At 40.3% G+C, this 15,216-nt stretch overlaps 1 protein-coding gene across 5 annotated transcripts in view; it reads right to left on the minus strand.

The window, feature by feature from the left end:
- The window catches only part of TSNARE1 (t-SNARE domain containing 1), a 408,620-nt gene that overhangs the window by 222,190 nt on the left and 171,214 nt on the right, over nt 1–15,216 (minus strand). For all 5 annotated transcript variants that reach the window (XM_015856414.2, XM_032442928.1, XM_032442929.1 and 2 more), the window contains 3 exons: nt 13,585–13,675; nt 11,018–11,092; nt 9,248–9,304 (listed from right to left, as the gene is read on the minus strand). In XM_015856414.2, coding sequence (XP_015711900.2) covers nt 9,248–9,304; nt 11,018–11,092; nt 13,585–13,675 — 223 coding nt within the window. The remainder of the gene's footprint in view (nt 1–9,247; nt 9,305–11,017; nt 11,093–13,584; nt 13,676–15,216) is intronic.

The following is a 15,216-nucleotide window of genomic DNA, read 5'->3' on the forward strand; positions in this document are numbered from 1 at the left end:
GAGCAGAGAAAAAGCATTCTTTAACCAAACCCATTTGACACAAGGCTTGATCACCCACTTAATGCTCATCCTAGTAAACTGCACAGTACTGCAGCTTTAATAATGAATGAATAGGATGCTTGAACACATCACTGTGTTTTCCTGCAGATAAAGCTCGCTGTTGCAATGACAAATTGCCAGTTTGAACACCAGGGGAATCCCCTGTGCCAGTTTGGCTGCATTGCTCCCTCTGGGATTCATCCACTATTTATAATAAGAAGGAAGAATCCCAGGGGTGATGCTAAGAAGGTACAAGCCACACAGCGTCGATTTACTCCTAACAGTAGCGGTGACGAGCAATGCTCAATGCTCAGTCATTTCATTCCCATCTGTGCATGCATGAGCATGTCTTTGGTAGTTTCAGCAGGCTTTGCCTGCAGGACATGTTGGGAACCATCTCATTTCAGAGCTGGGACAGCCCAATACAGCTGGAGGAGTCTCCTAAACTTAAGGGAATTATTTGCTACCCAAGCACCTTTTTCAAACTGGAGTGAGTTATAAAGGAGAATGACTGTCTGTGTTCATCTGCAAGCATTTATTTTATTTATCACACAGGCTATTGCTATCGGCTAAAAGACAACTATCTGAAACACCATCTGCAGCACATCCCTTATCTCAAAGATGCTGGTGCTCTTTATAAAGAAACTATATATAAATCCCCTCTCTGGTATATGCTGAGCTTTATAATGGAGCTCCAAAGGTATTTGAGCATCCTGGGCAATTGTAAAAAGTGAAGATGAAACTCCATAATAAAACATCAGTGAGTGTTTAGTTTGGCAAAACAACGCAAATGTGGGTTATAGTTTTCAGCTGGGCTGAGAATTCAATAGTGAGACAAAGAACCCATATTATAAGCCTGGTCTCACGCTTGCAGTAAATCAGGAATAGCTGTGATGAGTTCTACTAGTCTTATAGCAAGGCTGCTATATCATGTTAGTTGCACTTTGGGGCTGAAGAATCACACAGCATTTCACAAGTGTTATAGATGGTAGTCATGATAACATCAGTGTCCTGTACGTAGGAGCCAGGAGGGTTACTCAGCTTAGAATTACATGGAGGACACAACACCGGTTATTTAGACCTTGAAAAGAAACCAAATTGAGCCTTAAAAGGACACTAAGTATTATTACTCACCTCAGTAAATCAAGGGTTAACTTATATTCAAATACATATTTTCATTGGAAAATACTATTGCTGTTCACATTTAATCATGTGGTAAATGCAACCATCAAAGTGGGTTTATAGAAGAATACAATTTCCTTCCTTTCAATAATCCATCTCCACAGGGGGTTTAAATGTATTAAATAACACCGTGTTCACTTTGGAGCAAGGTGACACACTCAGTAAGGTTTCACATTCATTCATCCAGTTACTGTGTGATCTTTGCCAAGGCAGAAGTCAGTGCAGACTGTTGCAATGCAACTGAACAGGCTGAAGTGGGGAGCATGCTCGAGGTTGTAGAAGCATCCCCATCACAACAGCAAGGAATGACTTGCACTTGGAATGGGCAAAACCACCTGCTTACTGCTCTATCAGGTTTCTGCACAGGAAAATCATTTATTTATTTTTTTTTATAAAGAGGATAAAGGGATAAAGAATCACTGAATAAACAATAGCTTAGCTGAGACACTGATACATGTATGTTTTAATATCATAACGCTACCATAGGTAGGTCCATATGTCTTACAGACCTGGTCTATGATGGATCAGCTCTGGAAGCTTGGTCTGCACTTGCTTTCCTCTTACACTGCTGTTGGGACAGCTGTCGCACTGCTGCCAAAGGTGACCCTCACTGCATAGAAAGGCTTTGTGCAAAGACAGAGCTCTCCGACGAGCGTGAATGATTACACTGCTCATTGTATTCAGTGCAGAGAGACACATAAGTATAAATACCTACATCAACTTCTATGTCTATGTCTACACCTACGTCTATGTCTACATCTACATGTATGCCTTCATCTACGTCTATGTCTGTGTCTACATCTGCCTCTAAATCCACACATACATCTATGCCTATGTCTATGCCCGCACCTATAGCTGTGTCTACATCTACGTATACATCCACATTTACAGCTCTCCTCAAGATCCTGGCTCAGACAATGCAACAGCTGACAAAGACTTTTCCCATTGTTATGGGCACAGCCATCCCCTCTACAAACAGAGCTTGACTTTGCATGAAAGAAGACTGGCATTTGCAACAACCTTGCTCAGGGATATGATTTAGCAGAGGGTTGTTAGAGTTAGGGTACTATGGCTAGGCTGCCGTTGGACTTGATGATCTTCAAGGTCTTTTCCAACCTGGGTAATTCTATGATTCTATGATTAACCTTGAAATTTAGCACCTCGGAGGTAAAAACACTGCAACTACACAGGCAGCTGTCGGAAACAGTGGGAAAAAAATATTTGCAGAGATTTCCCTGGCTATGGAGGGATAATAACATTGGTATTTTTGTACTAAGAAACCCTTCCTCCATTTTTGTCCTCTGCCCACACAAAAGCCTCTGTCCTTTCTCACTCAAAATGTTTGAAAAGGGACAAAGCAACAACAACGAGCAAAACAAACACAAACAAAAATAGCAAAACAGAAAACTCAGTTAATGAATACAAAACTCCTTTGTCAGGTGCAGACATAGGCAGCTGCAAATTTTAGCTAAATCAGCAGATGCAGGCAAACAACACGGGCTTATGCCATGACAGGAGCTTGATAGCAGATCACCAAGGAAAATCCACAGCGCTGAGGTTGTTTGGGCAATTAACGAAATGGGAGCTTGGGGGGACTTAGTCTTTTCTTATTTTCCTCCTTTTACAACATAAGGAGCTATGTGTTATCGGAAAATCAGTTTTCTGCAAACACTCTGTTTTTAGTGGGATTTGAAGGTTTTCTTACTCCTTTTTATATACAGTGGGAACTGAGTGTTCCCACTGCTTCAGCAAACACTGGTATACCTGAAAATACGCTGGAGGAACACAGTTTCCCAGGGGCTGCTGTGCAACGTTCATTCATTACAAGTAAGGAGGGAGGACGCTTCATTTTAACTCTTGCCGTTACAAGATGTTGCACTCCTGACACACCAGAAAAGGATTTTATGGGCTAGTCAGTTGAGTACTACCCCCATGAAGCTCACTGGCACCACTACAAAGTGCCCACTGGCATTGGGAATACAGAGGCCACATAAAGAAAATTGGTTTTTAATGTATTTCAGTCCACTTACTGCATTCTTATATCAGAGTCTATTTCCCTGAACCAACATAGGTAGAGCAGGAAAAGAATATATATAATATAGATATATATAGTCTTAGGAAATATGCTTTAATGAACTGGAAACACCCAAGGAAAGGCTGAACGGGGTTCTAAGCAACCTGATGTAGTTGTCCCTGATTACTGCAGGGGAGTTGTATTAGATGAGTTTTAAGGGACCCTTCCAACTCAAACGATTCTGCAATTGCCTTAAAAAACAACCAAAAACACACACACAAAAAAGCCCACACATAAATAAAGAGAAGTAAAAACAGCCAAGTGATTTAACTGCTCCGTATTGACAACCCTAGGAACAGAGTAGTGGGCTGATGAGAATATGGCTTTTAATGGATGCACACACTTTTAAAACAAAGTTGATGTTACTGAAATAACACCTTTTACAGAAGTAGCTGCATACAGAATGACCTTGGAAAGACATAGCAACTGCCACCACATGCGGGAAATACATTACCGACAAAGCTAAGGCTTGATTACCTAAGATAGACTAGCCAGACTGGAACATTAGGATCTGGGATGAGTGCTAAGATAAGATTTTAGAGTCAATAAAACAAATGAGTAAATAAAAAGCTCCATTTGTTGGGGCTAAAGCCTTACTTTGATTCAATTTTGCATTTCAGAAAAATACACTCCATAACCTCTTCTCAAACCAGATCCCAGATTCAGACTGAGCTTTGGACTTACGTCCACCATAAAGAGGACCCACTGCATTAAGAAGTCATTGTTAATTATCACACAAAACAGCCTGCTGTCATTTGCTGCTCCTGTGAGATCCTCAGGGTGGCACAATCCAATAGCTGAGTTTATACAGCGTCTACCATGATAAGGACCCTGTAAAAACAGCAGCCCAAGTAACTGCAGTCATTATAAACACACACACACACATACACATATGCAGTTTATGCAGATATTATTGCCAAGAAATTATTCTCCTATAAACACAAGGATTGGATCTTGCTGCCCCAAAATGAGAATTTTACTCTAACAACATAAAAAGAACAACTTCATAAACACAGGAAGAAAGAGAAAGGATGCTTCCTGGGAGAAGGAAGTCCATTTAAAGCATGAATAAATTGATGCAGTTAGGAGAAAGAAGCTTGTAATGCAAATAGAGGTTTATTACCCATTTTTTTTTCTGCTTCTAAGAAACACAGGGTCAAGTAGGCTTATGGAATAAGAGTTTCTCTCTTATCTTTTGGCAACTGCCATGTCCCAGAGCAGTAATTATCTCCCTCTTCCCGTGAGCGACAGGAAACGGAGAGGGGTGCCATTACACTATGAGAATTACTGTAATTTTGATTTCTAAAAATTGCCAGGAAAGTTTCCTCTTAAAAAAAAAATAAAAACAAAAAATAGTCCATTCAGATTCTTTGATGTGGTCTCAGTTTAAAAGTCATAACTCAGCTAAGGCAGAGCTTTGCTCCCACTCTCCCAGTTCTTTTAACAGGTTGCCCAAGGAAGTTGTGGATGCCCCATCCCTGAAGGCTTTTGAAGCCAGGCTGGATGTGGCTCTGGGCAGCCTTGTCTGATGGTCAGCAACCCTGCACATAGCAGGGGGTTGAAACTGGATGATCATTGTGGTCCTTTTCAACCCAGGCCATTCTATGATTCTGTAATTCTTTTGGGGAACTGGTCATAAAGTTCAAACGGTGAGAAATTCAGACTTCATCTTCATTAAATGTGAAGGTAAAAAGCTATAGGGGGTCAGTTAAGATCTTGAAAAGATGGATGTGGCCTGAAAACATGGCACAGATGCAATGGTAATGCACAGCATGGGTTATTCCAGCTAGGTACTGACAGAGGAAGGTACTTAGGAGCCCTAAGTTTTTCAGTATAGTCTGACCTTTGGTTAAATATCACTTAAACTTAGAATCAAAGAACCATCAAGGTTAGAAAACATCACCAGGATCAAGTCCAACCTCCATCCCATCACCACCACACCTACTATGCCATGCCCCTAAACTTGTTTCAACCACAGGCATCATAACATATTCCTCTTTCAATGGGAAGGGGATTATGTGAAATGCAAAGTAATTAAAAAATAATTAAAAGGAAAGATTCCTTTAACCGCCTATGGATTTTCTGCTGGCTATCGTTTATTACTTCAATATTATGGATAATCTGTTCTGTGCCGTTAGAACATTATCACATTTTATTATCCCAACTGTTGCCCTGTGGGATGGACTCATCTCAAGAGGATATGCAGCTGCCCAAACTCATCTACATCTGACTGTGCTGCCCTGGGCTCTGCATTACCACTTGGGGGTCAAATGCACCAAATAGCCCCTTGTTCTCCAGAGGACTTTTTGTATGGAAACAGAAATTAATTCTTTGCTTCAAAGTCTACCTATACAGTGAGAGAAGGTGGAGTAAGGCTCCATGATCCTTAAGGGTCCTATCCAACTTGGGAGTTTCTATGATTCTATGATTCAAGACATATGTGCCCCATACACAGGCAGGAAATGAAAGCAATCATCCGAGGGTCGGCGTACCACCAAATACACCACTATTTCTGCTGTATGCCACATCAGCATTTCTCACACATGCACAGAGAAAAAGAACTGCTGCTCTTCAGGATTCTTCTGTGCACTCTCTTAATGAGACATCTGAGGTCTCATTCCGGCCACCTGGTAAATGTTTAAAACTGCTTTAGTTGGATTCAAGGGAAAGGGATTTTTTTTGCCAATTATTTACCACAACTCACTTTCAACAACGATCACTTAGCATTGTAAAAATTAGTGTCTTTCCATCTATAACCCAGCCATAGAACTACATTGATCGGTCCATGCACAAATACATTCATACAAACATAAATTTGATTAAGAATTTATACGACGTCAGGCTTCAAGGAATTCTGGATCAATGACTTTACTTTGTTTTTATAAATAAGTAAACTCAATTAAACATTTCTTACAGCAAAACACAATGGGCAGAAGAATCGTTCTTCAGCTCCTCTTTCCAATTTTTACCTATTATATGGGTTGTAGAAACTAATTACTCTCTAAAGGGAACTTACTAGAGTTTGTGTTACCAAACACATCTCTCCCAAGCATCAATGGAAGAGAGGAACTGCATGGATGCGTTGAAAGAATACTATCTTCAAATCTCTTATATTCTGTTGTAATAAATGCAGGATAAAGAAAATAAAACAAAGACCTGCAGGTAAGCAGTATTTAAATTAAGACTGGATCTGCACCAAAGTCAAGAAGCTGACCGTACAGTCTCACCAGACCCATAAATCAGGTCCCCTGAACATGCATAGTATTTTGCATTACCGTATAGGGTGTTAGCTTTAATGCTGTAATATATGCACATGGTGGTCAGGTTACAGCTGCTGTGGGAACTATAATTTTGCATGGTCTGACCAATCTGCAGCAGAAAAATACTAATAAGTAAAACAGTCACAGCACCGCATTCCCTTCAGCACGTTTTGTATATCCAATTTCACTCTTATATTTGAAGGAACAAGAAAATAAGATACCAATAAAGCTGCAGAGGTATAAGAACCAGCTGAAATGGATGGGAATTACCCACCACCCTTTTCAAGCTGTTTGCATGAAACCTCGTGACTCCAAGCTAAGCAAGTGTAACTGCATGAAAATGGGTGTGCTCTCAGGCATGTTAGATGCACAAACCACACTGTGAGAGTGTCTGTGCCTGGCAAACATGATGAGTTCATAAGCCCACCTCTGAGTCAGAAGCATCTCATCAAGGAGATATTACAACATACTTTTTCATAATGCACCAAAGCCAAACACTGGCATTCTCCTGCAAGTGACAGGTACAAGGAAAACCAATCTGCAGCCGAGCAAGTTTAACACATCTACTGATGTTGCCTGACTGACATCAAGTTCTTAGTAATACAGTCTCCTAATGGGGAGGATTACTACCTATTTTAATGTAAAAGAGTTTGTCCTACTCTTCCTCCAGCCTTCCTTTACTTTCAGTCCCACCATTATTTCCCTTCAGGATTCATACCATTCTCACCCCTGCAACCCACTCCACTGACAGACTGTAGTCTAATGAAGATGGTTAAAAGCACAAGAAGCCCTTTGATACACATGACAAGAAAACAAACCACAGCTAAGTTACTGAAAACAAAACCCCTACACCCTGAGCTTAACCATCAAAATCAATGCCTGTTTGACATTCATGGGATTTGGCCACAATTCAAGAATATGCTTTTTGTGATCACACACAGTTCTAATGTCCAATACTCATCACCAATTGGTGGATGAAAATAAGGCATAACATTTCTATAAATACATAGCTGAAAATCAACAAATCCAAAGGTGTCATTGGAAATGCCTGACAAGGGTATAGGAATACATTAGCACTTTGGCACGCAGAGGCCTTAGTTTCATTGGCACTAACACCTAAAAGCTAGCAAGAGACAACAAGGTCTGATGTAAATCATAACTGAATCATGGGAATCACAGAATTGTTTGAGTTGGATGTGACCTTTAAAAGTCATCTAGTCCAACTCCCTTGCAATGAACAGAGACACATATAGCTAGATATGGTTGCACAGAGCCTGGTCTAGACTTAAAATCTATGTAATATTAAAACATTGGTTCACTGACTCGCCCTAATGGTAGGGTCTTCAGTGACACCACCATCCTTCCTTATAAAAAACAATACTACAACTGTTTCTTATATACATGTTAAAGAGGACATAGCAAACCATGGGGTATGACCAGGTAGGAAATGAAAATTTATTGGGAAAGCAAGAAATCTGCTAACTGCCCCTTTAAAAAAGCAAAGGCAGGAGTATAAAAAATAACCAGCAAAATAAGGCACACAGTTCTATTTTCTGGTACCACGCTATCAGTGGCAAACACCTAAAAGCTGTACTCTGTGCAAGACCTGAAAGGCCAATTTAATATCTGTTGGAATCACACTGCAGCAGAACTACTTTCCTGGTACCAAACCCTTTGTGGAAATTCTCATGTGGAGATTTGTTATACACACATTTACATGTGTACTTTCATATGTATATGTATATATATACATACACGCATATCTAAACACACACTTCTTTGCACCCTTGTTATATACACACACAGACATGTATATTTTATCATATATGTGCATACTTACATACACATATGAATCGGAACATACACTTAGAATTTCAATTCTTTGAAAGGGTAGATAACAGCAGGAGAAGAATAAATGGGTTTAAGTTGAGGGAGGGAAGATTTAGCTTGGATATCAGGGAGAAGTTCTTTACTATGAGAGTGATGAGGTGCTGGAACAGGTTGCCCAGGGAGGCTGTGGATGCCCCGTCCCTGGAGGTGTTCAAGGTCAGGTTGGATGGGGCTCTGGGCAGCCTGGTGTAGTATTAGATGTAGAGATTGGTGGCTCTGCCTGTAGCATGGGGATTGGAGGTTCATGATCCCTGAGGTCCCTTTCAACTTGGGCTATTCTGTTATTCTGTGATACATCTATTTGTTCATTGACAATCATCCTAATATATGTAAAAAGCAGGGAAAAGTAAGTATACAATTGCTAACCACAGTGTAATGCAAATGAAGATCACAGGATTCATGTACCCTCTTAAATTGAGCAGAGAGCTCTGATAAAAACCATCTCACTTCTTGTACTTGGGAGTGGGATTTCACTTAGCCTAGAAGACCAGCTCCTAGGGAAGAGTGTACAGAACTGCTCTTTGATAAGTTTCAGAACAGATAAAACCCTCAGAAAGAGCAGAAGAATAGTCCCACGGGAACAGAAAGGAAGAGAACGTTAAAACAGGTCTTATGCATCTCTTCTTCCTCAGTACTGTATCTTCCGCCTCCAAAGACGTCACACACTATTATTCGAAAACCACAACACTGGCTTCAGTGTAGGTCTTGGGCGAGGAATATACTTCTCAGCATCATTAGTGGGATAGAAAACAGCCCTTTCTTAGCAACGTACTGTCACAGACACAGACAAACGTGAACTTACCTGTTTGCTACTTCTCGGCCCAGTAGGAAGCAAAGCTTTTGATTTCTCTGCTATTTTCTGTAAGAAGGAAAAAGAATGAAGAAATGGTTGAGAAAACACAATCCAAATGCTTAGGGAAGAAGTCATAGGGAATTATTTCTTCTACTATTTAAGGAATAAGACAAAGAGAAAAATCTTATTATTCAGAAAAGAAAGTTTGTATAACCACATGGAAAAGTTTGGTCGTGGAGAATTAAAAGCTTCCAGAATGACAAGGTTATCAGAACTGAAACGTGTATTTAAGAAATGACAGCTAGGACGTAGATAAGTAGCAATTTACCACTCAGATTGGTTTCCTGACGCAACTGGGCATTCACAAAACGCGGCGGCTAATTTTGGCACTTCTGAATTGATGACAGTTTATAAAAGAAAAAAAAAGGCAGACATACAATTCAGATGGATTGGACTCGTGAACATTTAAAAAGTGCAAAAAAAGGTGTGCATATATGGGGCTGGAACCCTTTACCTGAGTCCTTTCAGTTTCTCATTTAATGGGAAATAACTTTAAGTCATTTCATTTAAAGCCTCCATAGTTGGGTTTATGAGTAGGGCAGAAAGAGTTAATAGTTGTAGAGATAATGAAATGATATAATAGTATATACATGCTTTTGAAAAGCAATTTTAGGCACTTACTAAAACAATTTTTAAACCATAGCCAGCAAGTATCAGAGAATCAATCAGAGTAGAATGGTTCTAATAGAGAAACCGTTTCCAGCCAGATTTCTTTACACCAGTATAATTCCAGTATATTCTTCACAGGTGTTGCAGGCATGGATAAAACTGACTACAGTAGTATGAGAGATCGTGTAGGTTATATTTCTACAGAATTCAATTAATCCAGATATATGTTCAAATTTGTTATATGCAGGTAGTAGCAGAAGAGAGAGAAGTGCTTTGAGGATGGTAAATTTAAATCGTTACTACAGTGTTTAAAAGCAAAGCAAATCTGCAGAGTCTCCCCAGGGTAAAGTGAAAGAGCAAGATGCAAACAGAAGATCTAGAGTTCAGCATTTGTTTGTTTTATTAAACAGGTTGATCTCTTTGACAGGTCCAACCCACAGGATGTGCAGAAAGCTTCTGGCAGAGACATGGTGAACAGCAGAGCCGTGTAGTGGGCTAACAATTAAGCTGAATAGCAACATTGCCTGTACATTATTTACAACAGGGGTGAAGGGGACATTGTCCAGTTAATTACTGTTCTCTCAATGAGTGGAGAAACACCAGAGAAGTCATTGCTAAGGCAGGGTCCATGAGATACACACTTTTGCTTTTCTTTCTCTTTTGTTGTTCTGTCATTGTTGTTCAGCATAGAGTCATAGAACCACAGAGTAACTCAAGTCAGAAGGAACCCAAGTTCAGATGCAGAACTATTTCCTAGTACCCATCTGGCCCTCCCTTAACACAGCTCCCTCATGAGGAAGCTGTAGGCTACCACCATGAGAACTCTCCTCACCCTGCTCTGCCCTGGGCTGAAAGGGATCTCAGCTGCCCCTCATCTATCTTGACTGTCCAGATCCTTCCCCATCTTTGTAGCCCTCCTTTACTCGCTTTGGAGTTCGAAAGGGACCCTTAAAGATCATATAGTCCAACTCCCCTGCAATGAAAAGGGACAGCCTTAGAGATGAGATGAGCCACATAGAGATGTTCCATGCTCCTAGCAATCATGTTAGCACCTGTTTAGTGTATTCCCAAATACACACACTGAAAGGTAAAAACAAGAGAGCCCCTCACCTTCTGCACAGCTCCGTATCTTTGGATGGCATCAGACAGCTGGTTCTTCAGCCTATCCAGTTGAAGTCGTTCTTGCTGTGTTGAGAGAACAAAGACCTGGTTAGGAAGAGCTAATACAAGTAGCTGACTCTGTCTTGGGGAGTCTGGGGAAGGACAAATTACTGAGATGGGACAGTACCAGAACAGCTGACCTAAACTGGCCAAATGGATATTCCATACCATATGATCATGAAAAGAAATTGTAAACTCATGGGTTTTGGCTAGGGGCCATCACTGCTCAATGACTGACTGGGCACTGGTTGACAGGAGAGGAGCACTTGCTTTATGCATCACTTGTAAATATAAATATACATTCACACATGCATAAGTACATTAAATGTATAGATATTATTATCATTATTTACTTCTTCCTTTTCTATCTTAGTAAATTAGTCTTATCTTAACCTACGAGTTCTCCCTTTTTTCTTTTTTTCTTGATTCTCTCCCCAGTCCCAATGGGAGAAAAGATGAAAGCAAAAGGCCGTGTGCTGCTTGCAGGGTTAAACCACAACATTCAGACAACCGCTTAAGAATGCAAAAGTGTATTTTGTAAAGGATAGGATAAACAGCTTTAATTTTTAATGGGAGCATTTTCATACAGAAGAATATTCCCAGTCTTATAGTTCATCATCCAAAGATTTAAAACCATTTTTAGAACAGGGTAAATATCATTATTCCCACTCCACCAATAAAGGCCTATAAACTTTGTTACTTACGCAAAATAAGACAAGACAGACACCCTGGAGAGCTGATCTAATGGTCCAGCACTCATTCTACAGAAGCACAGAATCCAGATAGGCCTCTCTATTTAAGCCCTTTGAGATTACTTTAAAAGGAAGCCCTAAAATAACCACGTGCTATTTTACATCAGTCTCCTGCCTTGTCTCGCACTGATCCCTTTACATCAGTATCTTTGCTCCTGAAATACTATCAATTTGCTCAGTCATGCATCCTGACTCCAATAGCTCCAGCAGCACCTGGAGCTTCAAGGGAAGTCAGAGGAACTTCCACTGTGCACATTGCTGGCTGAGCATTATAGCTGGAAAACAAGGAGTGAAAATTATATATATATATATGTAATTATATATATTTTGTCCATGGCTGCATACAAAGCAATACACAGAATAATGAGTAGAGTAGGCCTGATTATAAAGCTCTAAATTAGCTGAATTATTTTCAAACTGAGAAATTTTATGGGAGGAAAGTCTGAACTGCTACCGAGATCCCCAGTAGAGACTTGCCAACGCAGCAGTTGATATCCACCACAATCATTAATTCTATATAAGGGAGAAGGGCTTCAGGCTTTATATCAAAATCTGTAGGTTTAATTACTTGAACTGCAAACTGTTGGAAAAGAAGAGTTAAAAATAATAAAATCTGTTAAACGAATTGACCAGGGAGTAGAAAAAGTTATTAGGTGATGCCAGCAGAGAGAGGCAAGTTTATTCCTCATATCACTAAAATTGTTTATGTGTCGATTTCCTTCTGATCTTAAATATTCTCCCTTTAACTTAGCAATTTTTCTCCACATGACAGTAAAAGCTGTTCTGCTGACACTTTCCACTGGACACAACACTGACTTCAAAGGCTAATACTGACGTTTCTGTATGACACTGTAATTGGGTTTAACATGACCTTGCATGATTTCCCTTTGGACCCAATTTATGTCACAAAATGGTGCCTGGATCTCTATACCTTCAAGAGGAAAACTTCTGCTTCATCAAGGTCTGATGCAATTATTTTCAGAGGGTGCAAGAAAAAAAATATCAGCCTTGTAATCCACCATTAATCAAAGGAACGTGCTAATAATCATCAAGTATTAACACCGATGCCTGCATAAGGTTGATGCCAGTAAATGGAAAAGTTATTCTGGGGTGATTTCTCAGGTGCCTGTTTGCAAGTGACTAAAATCTGGACTGTTAAAGGCAATTGGACAAAGTTCAATTGTATTTTCTTCAATTGTCTTTCTTTCAGGTAGAAGGGAGCTGAGAATAGAATTGTATTACAGTATTTTGGAGAAGGGCAGGAAGTGAGTAGGATTAACACCAATTCAGGTAAATTTCTGACCCAGAAAATGTATGGATCCTGCAGTCGAGAATGTAAGAGAAAACTGCTCAGCTTAGTCAAGGAGAAAACGTTTTCATTCTTAAGAATGAAAGAATTTTCATTCTTATTTTCTGAGTCACCTGCTATAAAGGTGAAACTTCTCAACACTCACACCTGGAGTTTGCTCCCCTGGTTTCCATATATTAAGCTGCTGCTCCTCCTGGCAGGTCCAATTCAACAGGAATGTATGGGGTTCTAAAAATCTTTGTGGAAGGGTCAAGAATTATTTGATTGTCCAGTCCTTGCCAATGGGAATCAGGGAATGGGAGACACTCCTACTCCTTTGACAAAGATGTTCATGTAAGTTGAATTGTCTGATGATAGAAGACCAGTGTGTCCACACAACAGATGGGACTGCTGAGGGTTAAATTCAAAGTTTGGCCCCAGCACTCTCTCCCAAAAGCATCTTGAATGACACATACCCTGGATGAGCCTCTGACAACCTCAGACAGCTGCTTGATGGCTTTGGTGCTGGTCGTGATGGTTTTATTAGTCTCTTGCTGGGTTGCGTGCCTGCAGAAGAGGAGAGACAATGTGAAATGCAATTGAAATTAATTGCATAATGAGATACTTACAGAGCATCATCAAACTGCAGAGCAGTTGAAACAAGACAACACAGATCACATGGTGCCACAGGAGGACCGTGTAAGTCTTGAGTCCTAAGTAGCAGTAACAGGGCTGTAGGAACTCCTAGCAAGGAGCTGCTCAAAACATCCCTCTCAGATCAGCAAAAAGAAAACGGCTGTAGAACTACGAAGTCAATACGGGAAGACAAAGTGGGGGTCTGGCAGGTAAACAGGCCATCACACAAGGTTGGTATTGCAACTGAAATTGTAAAAATAAGGGTTATATAGGGAAGAGAGATGGGATGGGTAAGTTGGTTGATGGCTTGCTTTGAAAACAAGGTTTGCTTGGGAGAGAAAGAGGCAAATATTGAGTAGGACAAACTTCTTTATTATGGTCACCTCACCACTAATGATGCAGTATCTCCAAAGAAGCACTGTCAATGCATAGAGGAATATCGAAGAACTAAAACATGCAGGCAGCAAGCCACAAGAGTTCCAGTTTCCCCTACCTTCTGCACCTCAAATTCCACTACAATATTTTTTGTAAGCTGGTTGCTGGCATCTCTGGTCAGAACCAAACAAAGCAAGGGGAAAGTGACGTAAGTGCTGCCCAAAGGGATTTAGCTCAGCCCAGTGGTTCCCAAGTATTATAAGGTCAATGGGGTATTTTTAGCCCCTAAACTTCCCCAGAGATAACTTCAAACCTTTCTTTTTTGAAGAAAGGGGAGGCTTTCAATTATATTTCAATCAAAAATTCAGGAAAGTCTCAAAAACACTTAAAGAAAATGATCTTTTTTCTTGCTTAGAGGACATCTTTAAGTCATAGCTGTAATGAAAAACTCATTTGTCAGCTACTCTTTTTCAGTCAGAAGGATGTGGAGTGAATGGAAGCTGATTAAAAAAAATAATAAGATCATAGAATCATAAAATCACCAAGGTTTGAAAAGACCTAAAAGATCATCCAGTTCAACCGTTCACCTATTACCAATAGCTCCCACTAAACCATGCCCCTCAACACAACATCTAGTTGCTCCTTGAACACCCCCAGGGTCGGTGACTCCTCCATGGCGCATTAGGACCCTTCTGTCCTGAAAACCCAGGGCATGTCTCAACCTTTTAGCTTCTTCCATTGGCAAAGCATTGGAACAGGCTGCTCAAGGAGGTGGTGAAGTCATCATTACTGAAGGTTGTCAACAAAAGGACAGATAGAGCACTAAGAACATGGTGTGCATGGTGGGGATGGGTTGATGGTTGGACTAGATGATCTTAGTGGTCTTTTCAAACTCTAATGATTCTATGAGTCCTGATGCTCTGATAGAACTGATGGATACTATCTCTTTCAAGACAAAGAATCACAGAATCATAGAATTACTCAGGTTGGAAAAGACTTCAAAGATCATCAAGTCCAACCACAGTCTAACCATATTACCCTATCTCTAACAACCCTCTGCTAAATCATATCTCTGAGTACTGCATCCAGATGGCTCT

Source organism: Coturnix japonica, chromosome 2 (genome assembly GCF_001577835.2).
Source record: "Coturnix japonica isolate 7356 chromosome 2, Coturnix japonica 2.1, whole genome shotgun sequence".
Lineage (NCBI taxonomy): Eukaryota > Metazoa > Chordata > Aves > Galliformes > Phasianidae > Coturnix > Coturnix japonica.